Source organism: Balaenoptera ricei, chromosome 1 (assembly GCF_028023285.1).
Source record: "Balaenoptera ricei isolate mBalRic1 chromosome 1, mBalRic1.hap2, whole genome shotgun sequence".
Taxonomy (NCBI): Eukaryota; Metazoa; Chordata; class Mammalia; order Artiodactyla; family Balaenopteridae; genus Balaenoptera; species Balaenoptera ricei.
Genome location: NC_082639.1, coordinates 118788082 through 118814077, shown reverse-complemented (window position 1 = coordinate 118814077; position 25996 = coordinate 118788082). Strand labels below are relative to the sequence as shown.

At 47.7% G+C, this 25996-nt stretch overlaps 1 protein-coding gene across 2 annotated transcripts in view; it reads left to right on the top strand.

Annotated features, from left to right (window-relative positions):
* The first annotated feature begins 3805 nt into the window (after nucleotides 1–3805).
* Nucleotides 3806–25996, top strand: part of OLFML2B (olfactomedin like 2B) — a 38289-nt gene continuing 16098 nt past the window's right edge. For both annotated transcript variants that reach the window (XM_059903085.1, XM_059903076.1), the window contains exons 1-4: nucleotides 3806–4276; nucleotides 6779–7042; nucleotides 9317–9424; nucleotides 21547–21723. In XM_059903085.1, the coding sequence (XP_059759068.1) occupies nucleotides 4103–4276; nucleotides 6779–7042; nucleotides 9317–9424; nucleotides 21547–21723 (723 nt within the window). In that variant the 5' untranslated portion in view covers nucleotides 3806–4102. The remainder of the gene's footprint in view (nucleotides 4277–6778; nucleotides 7043–9316; nucleotides 9425–21546; nucleotides 21724–25996) is intronic.

Below are 25996 nucleotides of genomic sequence, written 5' to 3'. Positions count from 1 at the left end.
AGAAGAAATAGTTTCAATATGCTCTAACAGATACTCAAACTGGAGCCTTTCTAGAGAAAAAATAACCAGAATAATAGAAGGTCTAGAAGGTCATGTGGTCTGAGAAACAGGTGAATAAAAAGGAAATAAAAGGTGAAGAAAGTGGGGGACTTCCCTGGTGGTGTAGTGGTTAAGAATCCACCTGCCACTATATGCCAATAAAATGGACAACCTGGAAGAATGGACAAATTCTTAGAAAAGCACAACCTTTCAAGACTGAACCAGGAAGAAATAGAAAATATAAACAGACCAACCACAAGCACTGAAATTGAGACTGTGATTAAAAATCTTCCAACAAACAAAAGCCCAGGACCAGATGGCTTCACAGGCGAATTCTATCAAACATTTAGAGAAGAGCTAACACCTCTCCTTCGCAAACACTTCCAAACTCATTCTACGAGGCCACCATCAGCCTGATACCAAAACCAGACAAAGATGTCACAAAGAAAGAAAACGACAGGCCAATATCACTGATGAACATAGATGCAAAAATCCTCAACAAAATACTAGCAAACAGAATCCAACAGCACATTAAAAGGATCATACACCATGATCAAGTGGGGTTTATCCCAGGAATGCAAGGATTCTTCAATATACACAAATCAATCAATGTGATAAACCATATTAACAAATTGAAGGAGAAAAACCATATGATGATCTCAATAGGTGCAGAAAAAGCTTTTGACAAAATTCAACACCCATTTATGATAAAAACCCTCCAGAATGTAGGCACAGAGGGAACTTACCTCAACATAATAAAGGCCATATATGACAAACCCACAGCCAACATCATTCTCAATCGTGAAAAACTGAAACCATTTCCTCTAAGATCAGGAACAACACAAGGTTGCCCACTCTCACCACTATTATTCAACATAGTTTTGGAAGTTTTAGCCACAGCAATCAGGGAAAAAAAAGAAATAAAAGGAATCCAAATCAGAAATGAAGATGTAAAGCTGTCACTGTTTGCAGATGACATGATACTATACATAGAGGATCCTAAAGATGTTACCAGAAAACTACTAGAGCTCATCAATGAATTTGGTAAAGTAGCAGGATAAAAAATTAATGCACAGAAATCTCTTGCATTCCTATACACTAATGATGGAAAATCTGAAAGAGAAATTAAGGAAACACTCCCATTTACCACTGCAACAAAAAAGAAAAAATACCTAGGAATAAACCTACATAAGGCATTAAAAGACCTGTATGCAGAAAACTATAAGACACTGTTGAAAGAAATTAAAGATGACACAAACAGATGGAGAGATATACCATGTTCTTGGATTGGAAGAATCAACATTGTGAAAATGACTATACTACCCAAAGCAACCTATAGATTCAATGCAATCCCTATCAAACTACCAATGGCATTTTTCACAGAACTAGAACAAAAAATTCACAATTTGTATGGAAACACAAAAGACCCCGAATAACCAAAGCAACCTTGAGAAAGAAAAACGGAGCTGGAGGAATCAGGCTCCTGGACTTCAGACTATACTACAAAGCTACACTAATCAAGACAGTATGGTACTGGCACAAAAACAGAAATATAGCTCAATGGAACAGGATAGAAAGCCCAGAGATAAACCCACGCACATATGGTCACCTTATTTTTTATAAAGGAGGCAAGAATATGCAATGGAGAAAAGACAGACTCTTCAATAAGTGGTGCTGGGAAAACTGGACAGCTACATGTAAAAGAATGAAATTAGAACACTCCCTAACACCATACACAAAAATAAACTCAAAATGGATTAAAGACCTAAATATAAGGCCAGACACTATAAAACGCTTAGAGGAAAACTTAGGCAGAACACTCTATAACATAAATCACAGCAAGATCCTTTTTGACCCACCTCCTAGAGAAATGGAAATAACAAAAATAAATAAATGGGACCTAATGAAACTTCAAAGCTTTTGCACAGCAAAGGAAACCACAAACAAGACAAAAAGACAACCCTCAGAATGGGAGAAAATATTTGCAAATGAAGCAACTGACAAAGGATTAATCTCCAAAATTTACAAGCAGCTCATGCAGCTCAATATCAAAAAAAGAAACAACCCAATCCAAAAATGGGCAGAAGACCTAAATAGACATTTCTCCAAAGAAGATATACAGATTGCCAACAAACACATGAAAGGATGCTCAACATCACTAATCTTTAGAGAAATGCACATCAAAACTACAATGAGGTATCACCTCACACCAGTCAGAATGGCCATCATCAAAAAATCTACAAACAATGAATGCTGGAGAGGGTGTGGAGAAAAGGGAACCCTCTTGCACTGTTGGTGGGAATGTAAATTGATACAGCCACTATGGAGAACAGTATGGAGGTTCCTTAAAAAACTAAAAATAGAACTACCAAACGACCCAGCAATCCCACTACTGGGCATATACCCTGAGAAAACCATAATTCAAAAAGAGTCATGTACCACAATGTTCATTGCAGCTCTGTTTACAATAGCCAGGGCATGGAAGCAACCTAACTGTCCATTGACAGATGAATGGATAAAGAAGATGTGGCACATATATACAATGGAATATTACTCAGCCATAAAAACAAACGAAATTGAGTTATATGTAGTGAGGTGGATGGACCTAGAGTGTGTCATACAGAGTGAAGTAAGTCAGAAAGAGAAAAACAAATACTGTATGCTAACACATATATGGAATCTTAAAAAAAAAAGGTTCTGAAGAAACTAGGAGCAGGACAGGAATAAAGGCGCAGACGTAGAGATGGACTTGAGGACAAGGGGAGGAGGAAGGGTAAGCTAGGACGAAGTAAGAGAGTGGCATGGACTTATACATACTACCAAATGTAAAATAGATAGCTAGTGGGAAGCAGCTGCATAGCACAGGGAGATTAGCTCAGTGCTTTGTGACCACCTAGAGGGGTGGGATAGGGAGGGTGGGAGGGAGACGCAAGAAGGAGGAGTAATGGGGATATATGTATATGTATAGTTGATTCACTTTTTTATAAAGCAGAAACTAACACACCATTGTAAAGCAATTATACGCCAATAAAGATGTTTAAAAAAAAAAAAAAGCTATCCTCTGGCTGGAGGTTTTACCAGGTTCTAAAGCTGCCGCAGGCAAGCAAACTACCAATGGCGCTAAGTTCAAAGCTGCCAAATATCTTTCCCAAAGTCAAGTCAGGGAAAAGAAACGTCCAACAGCAAATGTTCCTTCTCTCCTCCAGATTCAATAAAAGGAGGATGCTGGGGACCCATCCATACTTGCTCGTGCTTGGAGAGAGTTCTCGGTGCCTACCTCCCATCCCAGAGGAAATTCGCTCCTCTCCGCGAGAATGGGCACAAGAGATCTCCAAATTTCAGGGATCCCGCTCGGGGTAATTTCTCTCCCTTTATCATTTGCGGTCAGATGAAGGAAAGGGGCGACCTTCCGACGCCCCCCCCCCCCGCCCCGGAGGGCGTGCGCAGCAGCTGAGGTCGACTGGGTGGGGGGGAGCGGGGTCGCCGGGAACCCCTCCGCCCGAGCCCCGGGCGCTTCCCGGTCCTCCTCCTCCGCGCCGTAACTGGCTGCATCCCCGCTGCCCGGCACAATAGAGGCTCCGCCCTCCCTCCGCGCCAGCGCTCCGCGGCGCAGTCGCCCAGCAGCCCTCGCACTGCCCGCCCCACACGCCCACCGGGTCCCCTTGCGCCCCCAGGCTCCCAGCCGCCCGCCCCCGCGCGCCCCGCCCCGCCCGCCTCCGCCTGGACCCCTTCCTTCCACCTGAGCCCTCTCCAGAGGACGGCGCGCTCGGCTAGCCTTACCACCTCCACCTTCCCCGTCACCTCCTCCTACCCTGCGCCCCACTCTCTACCAGGGCCGCACGGTCGGGGCTGATCGAGTTGGGAAGGAGATGACCAGGGTCTCTAGGGAGCATCTTCCCGCCCCGCTCAGCCGCACCCAGCTTTAGAAGGCACTCTGAGCAGCCACTCTCGGGCTCCAGCCAGACACCCTCTCGCCTTAGTCCTTGCTGAGACACCCCCCCTCCACCCCACCGGACCCCAGCCATTCTCCGAGGGGGCCGAGCTCCCTCTTGTCGCGTCCCTCATGGCCAAGTCTTTGCTGCTAGTTCTCTGCTTCGCTCTGGTTATGGCTCTGGGCTCGGGGTACAGCACTCCCCCGACTGGGACGACCGAGCCCCCAGATGTACAGACGGTGGCGCCCACGGAGGACGAGACTCTGCAAAACGAAGCGGACAACCAGGAGAACGTTTTATCTCAGGTAGGCTGCGAGTCCCGTGCCCACCCCTCTTGCCCTGGGTGGTGGCAAGAGCCTTAAGATGGTCCTCGCTGAAGCGTTCGGAAGCAGCCGTTTCTCCCTCCATTACCAAAGCGGGGGTGGGGGGGGGGAACACTTGCTTTTCATTTATCAGAATATTTTCTTAAGCAAAGGAACATGGGTCCTCCTCTCAAAATCATAGGGTCTTTCAAGGTTACAGAATCAGGAGAAAGGAGAGGAGAAGGAAGGGAAGACACCACACAACTCCCAGAGAAGAAAAAAAAAAAAAAATTCAAAACCTTTTGGTTGAAGGGCTGTAGGAAGTATGGCCATCTCTTGTCTGTGTGGCTGGTTGTCAGAATTGGAATGTTGTCAGAAAACAGGCGGGCATGCTGGACAGGAGGCAGATGGCGTAACCCATGGGGAGATATTTCATTGCTCGGAGTGAGACACCCAGGGAGAAAACAGAACAGCAGCAAGTGTGATGAATATGAGGTGACCGCCAAACAGAGGGACTGATGATAAGTGCCCCCCATATTGAGGAGGTAAAATGGAAATGCAGATCTACTCAGGTTTGGCAGATGGTGGGGGCGGGGAGGGGAGGGAGTGACAGCTGATAGGGACAGGATCTGTAACATATCCTTTTACGAAGTACTTTCACTTGTTTTATTTGACTCAATCCCCACACAATCCTGATTCCCATCCTATAGTTAAGGACCATGAGGCTTAGAACGGTAAAGGGCCCTAGAGATGGGTAGAGCCGGGTCTTCTGACAATCTCATGGTTGTCCCAACCCAGATCTCATGACTGGAAAAGACAGTTCTCTCTAGAGTGTTTATTTCATGCTTTCCAGAGCCTGCATGATGATTGTGTGGTGGGTGTCGCCATAATCCTAAGGATGAGGGATGGCTGAGAAAGGGCTCCTATAATGCTGCCTGTACCTCCGCTAAGCCTTGGGACTGGGGGTCCTTGGCTCCTTCCTGTAGAAACACTTGGCATTTATCAAACACTAGTCTCCTCGCCCTTCCTTTAATAATTATGCTAATACATGCCCCATACTCACCCATAACCTCACACTGACCCCCAAATCGAAAAGACATAAAAATCCTTCACATGGGGCTCTGGAGGACCATCAAGAAAAGCGTTCCTGAAACCCGAGCCTCCTGAAATGAAGGAATCCACCCAAGCTCTCAGAGCAGGGATATGTAGGAATCTAGGCAGAGTTTCAGAGAGCAGACAGCTACGATTTACTATCAGCCCATAAAGACTGGCCAATTAAGTCACCCTGAACTACAGATCCTTCCACTGATCCATTCTGCATTTGACAACAGTCCTAAAACAAATATTAGTATTAGCAGAAACCCAACCCTTGTAAGAAAAACATAACGAGACTTCTTCCCCCCTCCGACAGCATCCCAGGAACATATCCACTCCAACAAGCTCAAAGCTTGCCTGACAGTGTCATTAGTCAAATGAAGGGAACCCTTCTCTGTGCCCACAAAGGGAGCCCTAACTTCAGGGATGTAGGATGTCTTGGAGAGGAGCTGGGGAGGAGCCTTTTCCCCAGCAAGTGCCTAGGATCGTGGTTCCAGAAAGCCTGCTGTTGCGTGTTTTCCTGCCTGGGGAGGCCGGCAGGGGAAAGCACTCAGAAGGAAATGTTTAGCACTGTAGAAGTAGCAAGTGCTGCCAGTTTGCTCTCCTGGCTTTGGCTTGGGGTTTGGGTGCAGAAGCTATTCTAGGAGCCAAATGAAGCCTTGGGCTGAGTAAACCTTACTGACATTTGGATCTGTCTCTCTCCTCCCAGTTTCTTTTCTCCAAATCTAACCCATCCTTTGAGACCAGATCAGATACCATTTCCTCCAAGAAGTCTTCCCTGGTGCCCGGCTAGAGCCACTCTCTGTGGCCCTCTGTTTGAGCTCCCGCTGCACTCCCACTTCAGGGGCACTTATCACTCCCTAATTGGTGTGACTGTTATTTATATGCCTCCTGCACCGTAAGCTCCTTGAGAGCAGTCTCTCTGTCTGGCCCATTGCTTTACCTCTCACAGCACCTAGCTCAGTCCCAAGGTGGCACTCAATAAATGGTGAATGAATGAAGGAGGACAGAAGCCAGTAGTCTTGAAATTGGAATGTCAGTTTTCCAATCCCTCCATCAATCGCTTCTCCTTTCCTTTTTGAATGTAAATCTGGATTCTAGCTAAGGCAAGGACTACCGGAAGAAGGATGGGGCTCGTTTGCTTTTTTCCTTTAAATGATGAAAGGCTAAGGCCCCCTGAGAAATGCACAGCTTTCCAAGATAAACGAAGAGAGCTGAACTCTGAGTGCCTCCCAGGAAATGCTAGAGTCAGCAAATTGTGTTGCGATGACCTTTTCAACTCCACATCAGAGCTGTCTGAGGTCTCTGGCTAGCAGGACATCTGACAAAGTGAACGGAGAGCCTTCTTCAGGACCCTAACTGATGCCTGTGTTTGCACACCCCCAACCTGCTCTCTCTCTCTTTGTCTAGTTGCTCGGAGACTATGACAAAGTCAAGGCCGTGTCTGAGGGCTCGGACTGTCAGTGCAAGTGTGTAGTGCGACCCCTGGGCCGAGACGCCTGCCAGAGGGTCAACGAGGGGACCTCCAGGAGGGAAGACTTCTACACTGTGGAAACCATCACCTCGGGCTCATCCTGCAAGTGTGCCTGTGTTGCACCGCCATCCGCCCTCAATCCCTGTGAGGGAGACTTCAGGCTCCAGAAGCTTCGGGAGGCAGACAGCCGGGACTTGAAGGTAGGACCTAGTGTGGGTTGATGCCTGGGTGAGAGGGTGCCTTAGGGACCCATGAGTCTGGCAAGGCTGTTGCTGGGGATTGTGGGCCTTTGAGTAAGTGGGCTCTGTTTTAGCCTTTAAAGGAGGTCAGGCCCTGGCCTGAGAGTGTTGCGTGTGGACCCAAAGCTGATGATCTGACAAACTGGTCATTTGCAACTCTAACGTCTGAGGGAGATGCCTAGAGCAAAGTGTGCCCGCCTCTCTTACGGAGCCAAGAAAGCTGGGCCTGGGAGCAGCTGCCCGACCCAGCCGGCCAAAAGAACTCAGCATTCTTCTCCAGGAGAGTTACCGCCACGATTTTTTTTTTTTAATTAATTAATTAATTTATTTATGGCTGTGTTGGGTCTTCGTTTCTGTGCGAGGGCTTTCTCTAGTTGCGGCAAGCGGGGGCCACTCTTCATCACAGTGCGCGGGCCTCTCACTATCGCGGCCTCTCTTGTTGCGGAGCACAGGCTCCAGACGCGCAGGCTCAGCAGTTGTGGCTCACGGGCCCAGTTGCTCCGCGGCATGTGGGATCTTCCCAGACCAGGGCTCGAACCCGTGTCCCCTGCATTGGCAGGCAGATTCTCAACCACTGCACCACCAAGGAAGCCCCACTGCCACGATTTGCTGTCAGCACAGAAGGCACCCCAAAGACACACCAGACACACAGAGAGAAGTGAGCCTTTAGTCCTCAGTGCAAGGGCTGGGTGACCCAGAGAAGAAGAGGCCTGGGGCCTGCTCTAGGTCCAGTCATCAAACTGCAATCCTGTAATTCTGGTCCACAGGGTGGGGAAGCTCAGTCCCTACCTGGGGCAGCCCAGTGGGTCAGCTGAGGGCTTCATCTGATCCCTGCAGTGTGGGGTCGTGGGATGAGCTTGGTTTGGAGTCAGACTTGGGTTCAAATCAGTGCTCTGCTACTGCTTGCTGCGTGATGCTACTCAAGTTACTCACCTGGTCTGACCTCAGTCTCCTTGAGTTAAACAGTAGGAAGAATAACATCTACCTTTGGGGGTTGTTTTGAGAATCGATGAGATGACAACTATTGAGTACTTGGCACAATACCTGACATATAGTTGGGGCTCAATAGACACTAGTTCCATTAATGAATGACCATGTAAAGTGCTACTGCTGTACCGGCAGCTGGTACACACTCGGTAACTGGTCATCATTGATACTCCTTTAAGCAGAGTAGAGTTTACCAATAAAATGAGTGTCCCAGGATTCAGCCACATCACTCAGAACTACAGCTCTGCCGTGAAACAATCTCTGAACCAAAGGCATAGTTACCCAGTTATAGGATTGGATTCTTGGGGGATTCTGAAACAACGGTACGCAAAATTTTAGGAATCAGAAAATCATCACAGTACATATTAATCAGCTACCCTCCCTTGGCCCTTACCCAGGATTCAGCTATCTTCCTCTGAGGAGGAGGAAGGAGATCTTCTAAACATGAGCATTTCGTACGTTGAATTCTTCATCTAATAGAAAAGCTGTTACTGGAGGAGCAGAGTAGCACAATAGTGTACAACAAACTCTTCAGGGATGGTCCTTGGCAGGGAGGCTCAGTTAAAACATCTCTCATCTGCTTCCTTAACCTGCACTTTTCATGCCTTGCATGTTACCAGTGCCTCAGCCACCTTCCTCCCAGTGGCTCTGTACTGGCAGGAAGGACAGTGTTGAAAAAACTGAGAGAGCTGGGTACCCTATGACAACTTGCCGCCTCAAAGATGGGCCACTGGGTCTTGTTTACCCCAGGGGCAGTTTTGCTTTTAGTGCTAAGGAAAAGCTTGTTGGTGTCTTCCAGGGACTTCAGCAGACAATGCATGTGAGTGTTTCAGATCACTTGTTATGGGCCAAGTACTGTACTAGGTATCATGGGTAATCAAAGATGAAGATGACATAGCACTACTTCCAAGGCGCTCACAGTCTAGTATGAAAGACAGACATGCATGCAACAGATGGACTTAGTAAAAGAAGTATAAACAGTTTGGTGACGCTCTCCGGACCTCAGCTGACTTGTTCTTGTAGGATTCTTCCATTTTCTTACCTGCGTATTCCAATAGACAGAATACACCTACGCCATTGGGTCTGCTTATGTGCCCACCCACACAAGTGCTGCTTTCTGAGGGCCACCTCTCAATTTCTGGCTAGTGGCTTCCCTGTCCAGCCTCCAACATGGAGATCTAAAAGGAAATGCCTCCCTCTGGACCTGTCTGCCCCAGCCTTGGACTAACGCCTGCCCTTGTTTCATAGCTCTCCACAATCATAGACATGCTGGAAGGAGCTTTCTATGGCCTGGATCTCCTGAAACTGCATTCGGTTACCACCAAACTGGTGGGGAGAGTGGACAAACTAGAGGAGGTAAGGAAGAGTCTGGGTTTCCATATCTTTCTCTTGATCAGGCCCCAAAGTGCATCAAAAACTTACCATACTCTTTTCTTCAGAAAGCATGTACCCTGGCTGTGTTTAACTCATTGTTCTTTGGAAAGAAAAAAATATACACAAAACATAAAACACTCATGCAAAATCATGCCAAATTGTTGGTGACAAAGAGAAATAGTGTAATATAAATGTAAATACCTACTTTTTTCATATATAAGAACCGTATAACCAATGTATATCTATTTTCCCCTTGACTTCCAGGGAACTCAGAGTTAAATAAAATGTAAAAGTGCAATAAGCATCTTACTTCCAGTTTTAAGGTGGAGTCATGTCTCTTCTGGGTATATGTTTGTTAATTTCTCTTTTTAAAAACTGTTCTGGTGCATGCCTCTGTGTGTGTGTGTTGGCGGGGGGCGGTAATCCATCTCAAATCCATTTTAGAGAAAGAAGACATAAAAATGATTACTAATAAATAATATTCCTTATTGCAAAACATTCAGGCTGATCACCCACAGGAAGAATACACTAGTAATTTAATTTTCATAGACAGAGATACCTCATTTGTATGACTGAGTTCTAGAGAGATGCATAGCTGGAGCTATGGTTTTCAGCTGGTGTGTGATATGGTGATGGGAGATAAAAGTCGTTATAAACAATCATGTTGACATTGTTTTGTTGCTGTAATGCTTTAACATATAAATAAGAAGTCATTTAGTTACCAGAAAAGGAATGATCATCATTCAGCCTGATTGGTAAGAAGCTTATGGATGTTTCTTCGACTGGCATCCAGTTCTGGAATGGATACTTGAAACAGTGACTCAAAGAGCTGCTGCTTCAAGTAGAAAACTATTTAATTTTTAGAATTTTTTTAAACATTTTTTATTGGAGTATAGTTGCTTTACAATGTTGTGTTAGTTCCTACTGTACAGCAAAGTGAATCAGCTATACGTATACATATATCCCCTCTTTTTTGGATTTCCTTCCCATTTAGGTCACCACAGAGCACTGAGTAGAGTTCCCTGTGCCATACAGTAGGTTCTCATTAGTTATCTACATTATACATAGTATCAATAGTGTATATATGTCAATCCCCGTCTCCCAATTCATCCCACCCACTCCCCTTCCCCCCTTGGTGTCCATACGTTTGTTCTGTATGTTAGAATGTTAATATAAGAGGTACATTTAATAATGGGATGAATGTAAACATATCAATATATTCCTCATGAAAAAGTGGGCTTTTGGGGGTCTCTCATGGAGGAGCTGAGGTCCCCTGATGGGTGATTAGTAGGTAGGATGAGAAAAAAGTAAGGATCTTTAGTGTGGCAGAAAGGGAACTCACTGGACTAGGAGTCAAGACAGAGGGAATTACTCTTTGTTTGCCGCTACCAAGGAACCATATCTCACTTTCTCCATCTGTGAAGTGGGAAAGGTCCCCTACCTACTGCGTATGATTGCTGAGGAGATAAAAGTTGAGCTAATCGTTTTGGAAACACTTTGAAATGCTAAGTAAAACAAAGCACTCAGGTTATGACCAAGGAGTGAGTGTGGGCAAATGTCCCTCTGTTGCTTTGCCAAGAGAACTGGCCAAAGGATGATGAAACGCTGTGATTTCAAGGATTGATTTCAGCACACTTCCTACACTCCTAAAGATGTTCCCTGGAAGTGAACACCAGATCCTTCTCAACCCACCCTTAGCCTTAGCTCCCCCGGTGCTGGGATGAAGTGTTTTCTGAACACGGCCATTTGCTCTGGGAGGGTTGGTAGGTCCACAGTCACTTCAGTTACGAGGTCTAATGAGCGGGGTCAGGACATTGGAGCCCAAGCTTGTAGGCAGATCAAAGTGGCCAACGGGATCATGGCAGTCCACTCTTATCACCCCAGTCTTCCTGGAGGGGCTCCCTGAGAGAATCAGGCCACTTGGCATCTCGAGTCTCTCCTGATGTTGACAGCTGGAATGATGGGATTCGGAATGGTCAACGCCATCCTACTACCAATGGACTTCACGTGGGCTTGGGATTCTTTCTGCTATTTAAAACCACCTTCTGATTCTTTCAGATGGGTTCAAAAGGAATTAAACCAAGATCCCATTGGACCTTCCAAGTTGGAAAGTGCCTCTCTTTCTCTTGGCCCCATTGCACATCCCAAATGTGCAATGCCCCTTTAAAAAAAAAAAAAAAGATTGATCTTCTACAGGAACAGGGGTGATAGCCGCCTCTTCTGCACCTGACCTTGGCAGCCACGTGATTTTCATTCTGTCTGGAGAACACAGCCTGGGAAAGATAGCTCTGGGGGTACAACACAGTGTTCATGAGGCCAAGGTCAGGCACTCAGCCTCTGAGAAGGCCAGTGGGCTGAGCTTTGTTCAAGGGCTATAATGTTTCCAGCCTTGTCTAGCAGCTGAGCCCTCCCTGCTGGCAAAGGGTAGGAGTGTGGATGAATTTGGTGCAGTGCCACTACCCAGCAGGATGTATCTTCTGTGCAGTCGTACAGTCACTGGGTTTTTGCCCAAACCAACCTTAGTTATATCGATGAGAGTTACCTCTTTTTCAAAACTGTGGAATGATTAGTAGCAAAAACTGGACCTTTATGATAATAATCATCATCATCCCTTATATTTGTATAGCATTTGTGGTTTTAAAGCATCCCATATACATTTCGCTTATTAGTTCCTGTGAGCTGGACAGGATATGAGGCCGAAGGAAATTAGATGACTTTCCTTCAGTCACAGTGCTAGTGAAGTATAGGCTGGAGCTCAGGCCTTCTGGTTCCTGGTTCCTCAGGACTCTTTCTAATCAACCTCATAAGTTTCTTCAAATCGTTGCTGGCTGCCCTGGGAGCATCAGTTTTTCCTAACCAGAACTTACAGCAATAGCTCTTCCAAGGGAATTTCTAGGCAGAACCATGGCCATACCCCATAAATTCTGTTAAACAGGATTAAAGTTAAGTTAGAGAAGGTCCCACCCAGTGAAAGTTTCCCCAAGCAGGCAGCCCAAGATGACAGGGTGCTTTGGTGTGACAATAGATACAGATGGGTCTGGGCCCTGGGCCCACAGACCAGAGCAATGTCTCTCAGCTTCAAGTCCAGCCACTCGTCTCCTGGCTCTTGCTGGCTGACTCTGTCTGCAGTCTGCATGCAGTGAAAAGGCAGAATGTTGGGTAAATGGAAAAAACACTCCGTCTCCAGCCTGGCTCTGTAGGAGGAATAGGAGTGAAACTCTGCTCCTGGTCTTTGCATCTTCTTGAATCCCAAAGAGAGCTCTTTGGAGGTCAGACCAGACAAAAGGGTCAAATTAGAGGGACATTTTGCCCAGAGTAAGATCAGTACTTGGCAGAAGAAGTAGGCACGCACATGTGTGTACATTCACCTCAGCTATGTAGGAGGATGTAAGACTGGAAACTCCATTTGCAGATGAAAGAGGGAGAAAGGAGAGAGAAATGGAATCTGAACTGTTGAGAATCTCACCTCTTGGTAAAATCAGCTCTGGAAGCTCTTCTTGGTGGAGTGATTTTGGTTGAGCTTCTGTTTTAAATCGTGAAAAATAACACATGTGTAGAAAAGTGCATAAACAATGAATGTACAGCTTAGCAAATTATCATAAAGCAAATACCCATGTAACCAGCACCCAGCTCAAGAAACACCCCAGAAACACCCCAAAAGCCCCCCACATGCCCTCTCCCATTCACATCTCCCCCGAAGGGAACCTCCATCCTGACTTTATGTTAATCATCTTCTTGCTTTTCTTTGCAGTTTCATCACCTAAGGATGCATCCCTAAATACAACAGTTTTGTCTGTTTTTGAACTTTAAATATGTAGAATCCTACAGAAGTGCGTGTCTATGTGTGTGCATGTTGGGCTTCTTCCACTCAACTTAATGTTTTTAATACTCACCTATGTCATTTTTTGGCTTGTAGTTCATTCATTTTTATCCCTGTGTAGTATTCTAGTGTGAGATTATACCACAATTTATTGATCTGTTCCACTGATGGCGGATATGGGGGTTATTTTTAGTTTTGTAATTCATAGTAACCCCAGGGGCATCCCTCTATATGCACATCCCATACATGCATACATTTCTCTGTGATATATAAGTAGGAATGGAACTACTGGGCTATTAGTTATGCTTATCGGCAACTTTAGGGGATACAGTTGGCCTTACACATCCACATGTTTCTCATCTGTGGATTCAACCAATTTGAATTCACATGGAATTCAACATTTATAAGTACTTGGATGTGACTGTGTACACATGTGCCTTTGTATATGTGTGGGTGTATATCCCAGGCTCTTAAAATAGATGCATGCCTACGATTTGATTCAACCACAGGAATTTTAGGGTGATCGAAAATATTCCCCCCCAAGTTCCAGAAAGCACCAAAAAGCACAACTTGAATTTGCTATATGCCAGCAACTATTTACATAACATTTACATTGTATTAGGTATCATAGGTAATCTAGAGATGATTTAAAGTATATAGGAGGATGTCTGTAGGTTTTATGCAAATCCTACACCATTCTATATAGAGGACTTGAGTGGATTCTGGTATCTGTGGGGAGTCCTGGAACTAATCGCCTGCAGAGGCCATGGGGCAACTGTATTGCCAGGCTGTCCTCCCACGTGGTAGTACGAGTTCATGTTACCTCCAGCAGGGTGTGAACGCTCCACGCAGATTCTTATCGAAACTTGGTATTGGCAGACTTTCTAATTTTTATCAATTTGGAGCATGTATCTTAGTAGGACCCTTTCACCGTGTGCCGCAAACTTACCCCCCAAAACCTCTTTCCTATTCCCTTAGTGGAGGCCTGAAACCGCATGGGCATTCCTCTAGAACTTGTCCAAGTGGAACTAACATCCAAGGTGGTCAGTGGTCCGAGAACCTTCTATGGGGTAGATCCAGGCTGACACTCTTCTGAAAGTGGCTGGGAAGGGATAAGGGATTCAGGAAGGACCAGTATGTATTGGAGCTGGGGTGGGTGTAGGCACAGAATATAGGTGCCAGGAGAGATAGGAATTAGAAGTCTAGAAGGAAAATCTGTAGCTTCCAAAGGCAAAGGCAGACCCTATTCATTACATGCAGACCTGTCATTGGCACAGATTCAGCTCAGAAGACTTTTGCTCTGAGCGCTGAGTGCGCCCAGAGACACAAAGACTTGTAGGCTGCCCAGGCCTAAAGATGGATTCTGATGGCAGCAGGACAGGAGGCAGAGGTACAGGCCTAATACCACGTACTGCTTCCAGGAGTAGATTTATCATCCAAGTAAAGAAAAAGACAAACAGAGGGACAGGTCGTTGAAATGATTTATTCCAGCATCAAGGCTTTAGTTGAATTAAGTCATGCCCATAAAAATTGCAAATCTTTGTGAAGAAATGCCCTACCTCCACTTAGCTGCAGTACAACTGGCAACATTTATAATTACTTGGATGTGACTGTGTACACATGTGCCTTTGTATACATGTGGGTGCATATCCCAGGCTCTTAAAATAGATGCCTGCCTACAGGCTTCCCAAAGTGTGATTTCTGTTGCCCAAGTGTGTGTGTGAGTCCTTTTCTCTCGCACCTACCCGCTGGAGTTTGCAAACCCCATCCGTGTGTACAGATGGCACTGTGGAACCTTGTGTGTCATCTGAAGCTTTTTCTTCTGATAATGTTGTGTCCGAGTGGGAATTAAAGTCTACAATGGATTTACCAGACCCAGAACTGGCCCTCTCCCCAGAATGTGCTGGCACAAGCATTACTGAGGGCTTCTCCCCCAGACGTAAGGATTTGGTGGCCTTTGTGTTTCTGGTCTGGAAGGCAGGATCAAAGGATCATTCCTGACTCTGGGGGATATATCTTTTTACCAACTAATAGCAAAATGTAATTTTTGTCTGTGCAGACCTGGCCATGAGTTAGGGGAACTGTCTCTTTCCAAGCCTCTCCTCTCTGCCCTCCCTCCACTCACATCAAGACCCCCCAAGTGCTCACTCTCTCTCCTGATCAAATCTGCACTCACAGAAGGGTTTGCTGTAAATCATTTCACTCTTCTCCTTACTCAAGTGTAGCCTTGGAGAGGAGTGTCACTCACCCTGTCTGACCATAGTGTCCTCACCTGTGAAAAGGGAAAGGGCTGGAGATAATATTTCTAAGATACATTTCAGCCCTAACGTTATTTAATTCAGTTTACATCTTAGTGTGGGTTCAGGTCAATATATAACCTCTCCTGGGTTTTATATATACTTCAAATCTAATCTGTCACTGTGGCATGAAAGGTTTTCTTCTTGGCTAAAGGGATTTAAGGTGTGCGCCTCAGCCCTCCATCCGCTGGCCTAGGAATAGCTTGTAGCTGCCAGCATGTGAGGGAGCGTGTGGCTGTGTTTATGGGGTTCATCGTCAGAGGCCTGGGACTTCTGGCTCTTTACTTGTTTGACTGTCTTCCAGGCTCTGGACTTCTTGAGGACAACCTGGGTCTCTAAGTTGTCTCTGTTTGCCAAAGTTTAGCCCAACGTGGATGTGGATCAGATGCTCAACAGCTGTTTGGTTGGGGGAGTGACTGAGCACGTCAGCTGGCCGCCCCCTGCCGCCAGGCCGGCCCGCCCGTCTCCATCGTCTGTGGTCAGGGATCGTGCTGCATCCTGCCTGTCCTGTCAGCTGGAGCGCCAGCTGTTTCTAGCTGCTCCCCCCATCCAGCTGTCTTATAGGGGCTGGAGACAGCTGTCGCCTAGGGTGTCTGTCCCAGGCCACCTGGTCCTAGTCATGTCTTGGAGGGTTCTGAGCGGGGGGAAGGGCAGGGCGAGCTATGGGAACTCCGAGCCCTCCCACCAGGTCCGGTTACTCCCACACTGTCTCACTTCACTCCCGCAAGGAACCGTGCTCCCTCTGTCCTCAGGCTTGCCATCTGCCTCTGAGCCTTGTGCACACCCAGCCATCTACCAGTGGGGGCACATGCCTGCTGCATGACTTGGGGCCATGGTTTGGCTCAGCTGCAATCTTGCTTAGTCTCCTTCTACAGGAGTCTGTTTACAACACACCAGCTTTGGGTCCTCGCCTTCTCCCCTGTCCCAGCCACACCAAAGCTTAGCTCCCCTCCCCCTTTCCACCTGTGTATCTGCTACTGAGATCCCATGAGTCCGTCCCACTCCACCTTGGGCGACGCGCGTCAAGCCCTGTTTTGTGTGCTGTGCCACATACAGCTCTTCATTCGTTCTCCAGACCAAGGCTGGTGAGGTAGGTATCATTATTCCTTCCTCCTCTAACTGATGGGGCCTGGAGAGGTCCCATCACTTGCCTTATGTAGTTACATAAAACCAGGTAGTGACTGTGGTGTGGGTTTCATACCTGGTCTCCAGAGCCAGCACTTTGCCCACCACACCTCGTCCCTGGTCCTGCTTGGGAGAACAAGACCACAGAGAGCTGATAGAGCTTTGCACTCTGGTTGTCTTTCCCTCGGGTCCCAACGCTTTTGGCTTAAGCTGCCCCATGGTCTCACCCAGGCATGCACACACTTGTCCAATAGCTGGACAAGGTCAGGACACAGTCTGTGCCCACGGAACAGCCTTTCTGCACATGCCCGTTGCACCAGTCTGCACATCTGCTTGTGTTGTCCCTCCATGGCTCGTTAAAGCTGTCCTCTGACCAACTGTGCTGCCCAGTGCTGACCGCCAGCTGTACCCTCAATTCCACCTACATCCAGTTCCACTTTTCCCAGGGACTTGCCTAGTTTGCACACTTCCTCCCCTCTGGCACCTGTGCATCTGACTGTGGTCAGCACAGGACACCTGTCCCCATCTGGCAATGTGGGCTTGCTCTCAGTAGGCACCCTCCAATGCCCTACTACATGCCCCCAGCACATGGCACCTGTTCTGTGAATACCTCTCAGTTCCTTGGCTCTGTCTAGCCCAAGGACCATGACACAGTTCCCAGATCTTTATTGCCCTGGCTGGCTGTGTCCTGCCTTCTGTGCCAGCCCTCTATCTACCTGCTCTTCTTCCCTCCTTCTTTCCCTCCTCACAGCACCAGGATCCTTGGCAGGGACCATGTGGTGTGCTCACCCCTGGCAGACAGGTACCCTTCCCACTTCCTCCGCCACGTTGCCAGTGCCATGCACAAGCCAAGTTGCACACACCATAAATGTCACAGTCACAGTTCCCCCAGAGGGGAAGAGCCAGAGGCATGAGGTCACGGGGTTCACCCTTCTCCCAGGGCAGGATCGAGAGCGTCTTGTGTGGGCACCATCCCCGGTGCCTCCTGAGATGTACCCCACAAAAGGCCCTTGGTGTGAGGAAGGCAGAGCCCCAGGGAGGAGTGGGGAGCCCTGCAAGGCCAGCACCCCTGGGGAAGAGGTGGCTGAGTGGGAGGCGTGGCTGCTGCTCTGCTGCCCTGGGGGACATCAGCTGGCTTGGCACAGCAGGCCGATGGGGTGATGCCACCACCAGCCTGGTGTTTATTCAGGTGGCTGGTGGGCTTTGCTGTTCCCACGAGGGAAATAAAGAATATTGTCCTCTGGGGTCTCAGGGCCAGGCCTGTCTCAAACCCTCCTCTGTGGAAACTCAGAATAATGGCTCCTCACTAAAACCAGAAAGGGTACTGGCATTTCTAAATCAATGAGAGGGGAGCCTTCCAGGGGCCTAGAAAACCCAAAATCTGGAGGGCAGGGGCTAAATCTGTGGGGTTGCCCCTTTGCCTCACAGCGAGTGCAAGGACCAATGCTGACTCTTTTGAGGTGTTCAGGAATTGGGTGGGATCTTGTTTTAGGCTACTTAGGCCAAACCATTGGGTCCACCCAGAGAGGGGTCCTAGGGCCATGGCTGGGCAGCAGTTGTGAACATGCCTCAGTCTCCACCTCAGACAAGTGTCGTTGATCTTGCCGATGAGCTAGAATCTGCATCTGTCACATCACTCTGACTTGCTTTCCTTCATTGCACTTTTCACTAGTTGATGTTTTCTTGTTTATTTCTTATTTATTGTTTACTTCCCCTCATGGAGGGTGGTCTTCATCAGAACAGGATCCTTGCTGGCCTGGCTTACCCTCAGTGCCCAGGGCTGAACTCATGAGTGCATTAGTGAAGAAGTACTATATTGAACACCTGAACCTTCTGGGGCTTCATTACCTGTCACAGGATGTGAGAGTTACAGGAGAAGACGCACAGGTGCGGCTCTTAGCAGGTGCTTATAGATGTACAGAAATGCTTGAATCCCACTCAGGGACCAGGAACTTTTCCTGTCGGCCCCAGAAAGAACCTGGTTCCTGTAAGACAGTCTCTCTCACACATTTGGGCCCCCTTTCCATTAGCTTTATCCCAAGCTTCCTACATTTAAGACAGTGCTTCTCAAACTTTAATGTGTATGCAGATTGCCTGGGCATCTTGTTAAAATGCAGATTCTGATTCAGCGGGTCTGGGTCAGGTCGGAGCTTCTGCATTTTAACAAGCTCCTGAGTGATGGAGTGATGCCTTTACTGCTGGTCTCTTTGAGTAGCAAGGATTTATGGGGATCCAACATTTTTATCTTTCTCTGTATATGCATATCCTATTGTATATCCTGAAACCAAACTGACAGTGTTCGCTGGCCCCCTGTCATGTGCTCAGTGCTGCTTGAGAGCTGGCTGAGTGCCAGGAACCTCTCCTGGTGTTCTTAGTGATCCAGCAAGTGAACTGAAGAAGCAAGGGCCAAGAGGCTGGGTGCTGGATTCAGTTCTGCCACTTTTAAAAATGATCATGGGAAAAATCATATCCTTACTCTGGGCCTCAGTTTCCTCATTTGTGAAATGAAGGGTTAGGCTTGAGTTCCGGGGTCCATTCCAGCTGTGACATTCTATGAAAAATAACAACCACTCAGTACGTCCCATGCACTTCCACATATAGTTTAACTCATTTAATCCTCATAACAACCCATAGGGCAAGTGCTCGTATTAACCCCATTTTACACATGGGCAAAATGAAGCACAGGGTGCTTAAGTAATCTGCGCAAGATAACAGATCTAGCAGTAGCACCACTGAGATGTAAACCAGACAGTTTCCTCCAGAATTCACGCTCTTAACCACTGTACTTGACTGACCCTGATAACACTTATCAGGAATGACTGCACCCTCAGTAAAACCACCTATTCTGGGTATTCTTGAAACAAGACCTCTTCTCAAGGGCTTTGGCTCTCATAGTTAATTCTGTGCAGTTTAGAGAGGTTGGCTTGGCCTTAGCCCCACAGACACATTGAGCCTTTCCAGTGCTCAAAATCTGGCGTGCACTGAAGTGCTGTAAGGATAGCATGGCCAGTGGTCTAGAGCCTGGTTAGTTATAACTATCACGTCGTGGGCTCCTTTGGGCAGCCCACGTAGGGCCACTGGAGCCACAGTGTCTGGGTGTCACCATCTGCCTACACACCCCCTAACTCTGAGCTACCGTGGCTTCCCTCTGGGACATGAGTAGCATCTTACCAGGCTGCAGACTGTGCCCGGCAATGCCTGAGCTTTTGCACTTCTCATGTCTGTCTGTCAAAGAAAGATGAAAAGTGAATGCATCTTCCATTCTTCCATGGTTACTTCCTCTATCGCCCTCATAAACAGGGCTCAAAGGAGAACATCCCATTTAAAAATTCAGATGCTCATGGAAACCTTAGAATGGGGGCCAAGGCTGGACAATGTTAGATCTCAGTGCAGTAAACTTCTCTAAGAATAACTGGAGGAGAAAGGATACCTCTACGCCTGTTGACAGCGTCCAAGATTCAAATCGCAGTCAGCTTCGTCTTCTCCAGGATGCTGCTTCTTATGCGTCCAGTGCACTCCCTCCCTTTGAACCCATGTTTGGCACTCACAGAACCTGACATGGTCGGTCATCTTCTTTCTGCAGTGTGGACCCTGTCTCCCCCATTACAGTTGTCCTCCCACCGCGCCCGCCTCCGTCCCAGGACAAGAACCCCCAGGGGAATTAGAGGCTTTCTTTCTGCCATACTGTACCCTAGACACACAGGAGGTACTCACCAGTGTTGGTTGACTGAAATGTAGCTTTAGTCCTTTCCGGTATGAACTACGTCTGGAACATGCCTAATTCGCCAAGCCATTTAGGGAAACTTTTTAATGTGTGAATAGGAAAGTTTAAAGCCAGCCTATCAATTTCCTATATTAATGATGCTTTTAAAGTGCTGGGAGCCATAAAAAGAGAGTGAAATATTGCCGTTTGCAGCAACATGGATGGACCTAGAGAATATCATACTAAGTGAAGTAAGTCAGACAGAGGAAGATAAATATGATATCATATCACTTATATGTATAATCTAAAAAATAATACAAAGGAATCTTAATATATAAAACAGAAACAGACTCACAGACGTATTAAACAAACTTATGTTTACCCAAGGGGCAAGGGAGGGGGGATAAATTAGGAATACGGGATTAACAGATGCAAACTGCTATACATGAGGTAGATAAGCAATAAGGATTTACTGTATAGCACAGGGAACTATATTCAATATCTTGTACTAACCTATAATGGAAAATAATCTGAAAAAGGTATACGTGTGTGTGTGTGTGTGTGTGTGTGTATAACTGAATCACTTTGCTGTAGACCTGAAACTAACACAATATTGTAAATCAACTATATCTCAATTGAAAAAGAGACTTTTAAAAAGTGCTGGGGAATAGTTTGTGCTCATTAGAAAAACATACTATGTAGATTTCTTTGGCCACCTCTTTTAAAATTGCTCAGAAAATCTTTCATTAACTGAGCCACTGGTTCACATGTGTGGAGGTGCAAGCGAATGGAATTTTTCTGTAATGTTACTCGTCACTGGATAAGAGCGTACTGTGAACAAAGGGTGGAAAAATAACAGATGTCCCAGTAGCCCAGGGACATGGCAGTGTTATTATTAGGAAAGCCGTTGGTGGTATTGGGAAGCATTTCCAGCAGAGGACGTACCTGAGCCAAGCTGTCCTGGAAATGCCGCCTGGGACCGAGCTCCGGTCCTCAGCGCAGGGCTGGACACACTCGAGGGCCCCAGTTGTTTCTGGCTGATTTCTCAGCCTGTCTGTTGAGTCTCTGTGCTCTAAGCAGAAGCTGGCTGCCAGCTCCCTCCTGTTGGCCTTCAAAGCACTTTAAAGGACTCTCTTTTTAAAATTTTCTCTCTTCTTAGGAAGTTTCTAAAAACCTCACCAAGGAAAATGAACACATCGAAGAGGACGTGGAAGAACTTCGAACCGAGATGAACAAGCGAGGCAAAGAGAACAGCTCCAGTAACATCCTAGACAGCATGCCGGACATCCGCTCGGCCCTGCAGAGGGACACGGCTGCAGCCTACACCCACCCCGAGGTACAGCCCAGCCTCCAGGGGCTCTGACCACAGACCCCCGGAAAGCATACTCCCAGCACCTCCCACGTGCATAGAGCTTGCAGGCTTCAGTCCTTCCATGGGCATGGTCTCGTTTCATCTACACAACAGTTCTATAGGTCTGATGCGGCAGGGGTTGACCCCATTGTACTTAATTAACATTGAAGCCCAGAGAGGTTCAGTGAGTACTGAAGCCAGGACTCAAATCTGGGTCTTTTGACTTTCAGGCCCCATTCTTTTTATGATACTCCATCCTGCCTTTTCGAGTACTACGTCTTTCATCATCATACCGTGTGGTCTTCACCACAGCTCTGGAAGGCAGGCTGGGGCAGAGATCAATATCCTCACTTTGCAGATGAGAAAACAGATCCAGGAGTGCTCACAGTCTCCCTTGCTCAGCCGGGAAGTGGTGACGGGGGTCTCAAACCTCTATCTCTTCCCACTCAGTATTGTCTGGAACACAAAGTCACCTGTGCAATGAAATGAAACACTATCTAATGAGATTTGAGTGATGCCCAAGGACCTATTTGCTTAAAAATACCTCCTCATTTGATACCTGTTTCTCTTGGCTGTAGTTACTAAGTTATGAGTATGTGCTAATATTCAATAGTTGTGTGTGTGATTGTTTAATGTATTGGACTATCTCGTAAATTGATGCCTGAAAAACAGGAGCTAACCCCAAAAAAGTGGAAGAGAAAACGGGTGAATTCTGGCCTCAGGACTTGAAGAGTGTGGATGCTATTAGCAAGGCAGGTCTGGATGAAGTATCATAGGAGGGGTCCCTGGCAACCATGGGATAGCTGCAGTTAAGAGGGGTCTTGCTCACTTTTACTGGGCCAGGGGTTGGTGGTGGACGGCAGAGCGTGGATTCCAGGTGAACCATTGAGGGATCCCCTCAGCCTGGGGCAGACGGGCAGGGTGTGGATGGAGCAGGGCCTGGGACAGGGGCTGTCAGAGCCCCTGAGCTGTTGTATGTGCTGTGACATTGCAAAGGGCTGGGAAGCATCGCTACGAAGGATCCTGTTGCCTGGGTCATTAAGAATCGGGGTAAGAAAGGAAGTGAGGCTAGGCATGTGGGCTTGGAACTCTTGAGCAAAGAAACTCCTCAAAGTGGCGCCAAGCAGACAGCAGCTGTGGGTTTGGGGAACCTTGGGCTCATGTGTTCCGAAGGCAGGAGAGCAGGCAGATTAGGACTTTGGAGGCAAGAAGCCCTGAAGAGAGTATGGTGCCTGCGCCCTGCCCCATTTGTAACTCAAAATAAAACCAATTCCAACCCAGAAAATAAGTACAAGGAAGGCCAATTTTCTGGCTTAGCCCATGATGACTACTTTGATGGGGTTTTTTTGGGAAATACCATATTCCTTCCAAAATTATTTTTATTCTCATTTTTGGGTGTCCCCGACACGCCAGCTACTGAGGGTGTGTTTAGTCTGCTTGGTGGGTCATCCCTGAGCAGGTCTGAGTTTGTAAACCAAAGAGCCAGAAGACATTTGGGCCGGAAGGGAACTTGGAGGCACCCTTGCATCACACCTGGGGCCCTGCGGCTCCCATCGCAGCCCGTATGGCAGGCATCCTCTCTGGCTTCCAATTTCCCAGTCGGCTGAGCTTGAGAGTTCCATCTGTTGTCTTGATGACACGTCATGTGGTATGTTCAGGAACCCAGCTCAGATTTCCTGAAGGCAAATCAACCACACCGAACTCTTTTTCTCCTTGCTCAGCAAAACTTTCTGCCTCCTGAAATCCCCATTCACACATTGTGGAAGTTAGCACACTCCACCCAAACCAGGGCGGTGGGGCAGAGCCAGGGCCAGGGTGCGACTGGAAAGGGGGAAGTGGTGAAGGAGGCAAGGCTAGGATCTTCCTCTCCCTTTGCATCCGTCTGCCTCTTTAGTGAACCCCGTGCTGAAAAAGGGGGTGAGTGGGGTGTGTGGGTTTGGCTGTTATTTTCAGGGTTCTTACAGATGATGTCAGGGCTTCTTGGAATGGTGAATGGCACTTTGTTGGAGGCCTCTTTCCAGGAAGGTCCTTGCCTGGAGGGTTGGCAGGGGGCTCTGGGGGGTGGGTTGGGAGTGGAGAGGGCAGGGTGGGATTGGGAAAATTGGGACACCAGCAGTTGAAGTCATACAACAGTTTAACAGAGAGAGGAAATCAAAGCTTGCGGGGGCCACTGCCTCCCAGTGCAGCCAGCGAATCCAAGGAAATTATATGTTCTCTGGCAGAGGCTGTCCATGGTCTTTCTCCATCTTCTTGGCTGGGAGAAGGAACTGCAGTTCCCGCTCGTCCCTAAGAGCTTGGATTAAAGACAGTTCCTGGGGTTTGCCACGAAGAAATGACAGCTTGCTTTTGCAATGCAGAGGGAAACCAGAGTCTGGCAATTAGATGGCCCGCGGCGTCTGAGTCAAGGGCTGGGGCCTCTTGTCAGCCTCCCAGGCAGCTCTTTCCTATGGGAAATGAGGGATCCCCAAGTCTGCTGGGCACTAGCCAGACCATGGCCCTCAGGACTTGGGGATGTAGACAAGTTTTTGGATAGCAAATGAGTTAGTCCTGTGGTCACAGCTGAGGACAATGTGGCTTTAATGTAAGGTAGAGCACAGGCTCTGAAGGCAGGCAGCCCTGGGCCTATTTAATAGCCGAATGACTTAATAAGTGCCCCTGTCAGCCACTTAATTGACTGACCTTCAACCAAGTTGCTAAATGACTCTGAGCCTCTCCTTCCTCATCTGTAAAATGTGGATAATAATATCTACCTTGCCCCATTATTTTAAGGGCTGAAAATAATATAAAGGGACATGTCTGGCCGTAATAGGTGCTCTGTAAAACGTCATCAGCACCAGCCAAGCATTCCCTGCGCTTCTGATGGAGGTCACCTCACCAGCCAAGAGTGGGAAGTGAGAGAGGGGCAGGTAGCAGGAGTAGGGGCTGTCCGGGGCACAAAGCTGCCTGTTTCTTCTTGGGCAGCGCTCTGGCCCCAGTCAGGGGAGGCTGGCAGAAAGTGTCCCTTGTCTTCCAGGAGTCGGTCAACCCAGGGGAGCAAGGATCTGCCATGTCCACTGTGCCATCTGGATAAACTCTCTTGTCACGGGAAAACCAGTACAGACTTGGGGTGTGGTTGGCAATGAGGACTCTAGGTTTTCTCCAGGCCAGATTTTAAAGGTCAAAACAAGAGCCTGATTTGCTTCTTCTTCCTGTGCAAAGTGAGAAAGTTGGCCGTGATAGCTGGATCCCTGCCAGCTAATGTTCAGTGAACCTGAAGGTCCTGCCCTGCCCCTCAGGACACTGGGTATCAAGGGACAGAGGTTTTGTTTCCAAGTGGACTCTGCTGTCTGGGTGGATTTCACCAAGGACTTAAGGGAGCTCGCCCACCTCCTCATGGCGAAAAGGGGGAGCTTTCATGGCTTAGATGACTACAGTGGCAACCCCTTCATCATTCAGCCACTGGAGACCTCACGAGAGCAGCGCTGGGCCACACCCACTTAGGTCCCTGCCTGCTTTACCGACGGAGCCACTGCCCCTCAGGAGCTGGACCCCCTGTCCAGTGGCTCTGACTTTCAGCACAGCCAGCTCGCAGGCCCTGTGCCCAAGGCCCTCTGCTTTCAAAGGTGGGCGATTTGTGATCCTGGGTGAGGGGACATGGCTAGATGGACCAAGGCAGGACCCAGAGACTCTGCCACACTGTGGACACAAGAGCTCAGTTCCCAGGCAGCAGCTCTGTGGAGGACAGGGTAGTCCTTCCATGTGACCAGAACCATCACAAGAGGCCTTCTGTGGTACCATCAAGATGCCCAGGTCATCGGCTACCTACTTTAAAGCATCATTTGATTTGACAAAAATCCCAGTGCTAGTCACAAACGTAGATGGTTGCTTGGGGTTTGTTATGATTCAGAAATTCAATTTAACCAGCATTTACCCAGGGGAATTAAAGATGAACAAGAGGTGGTCTCTGCTCTTCCAGTTGCTCACAGTCAACAGAGGCAACATGCTTAAATAACGCCTGTGGAAGGCAGGCTGAGAAAGGTGTTACAATAGAAGTACAGACTTGTATCCATTAGGAGTTGTGTTCCGCTTTGAGTAAGAGACCGAAATACAGTGCATTCAACAGTAGAGGGGTTGGTCATTCTTTCATGTAGAAGAGCTCTGGAGGCAGGTGGCCCAGGGCTGGTATAGTCAGCTGCAAGATGTCATTAGTGATATCCATCCTCAAAATCCCCTCATGATCACAAGATGACTGGTCAGCTCCAGCCATCCTGTCCATAGT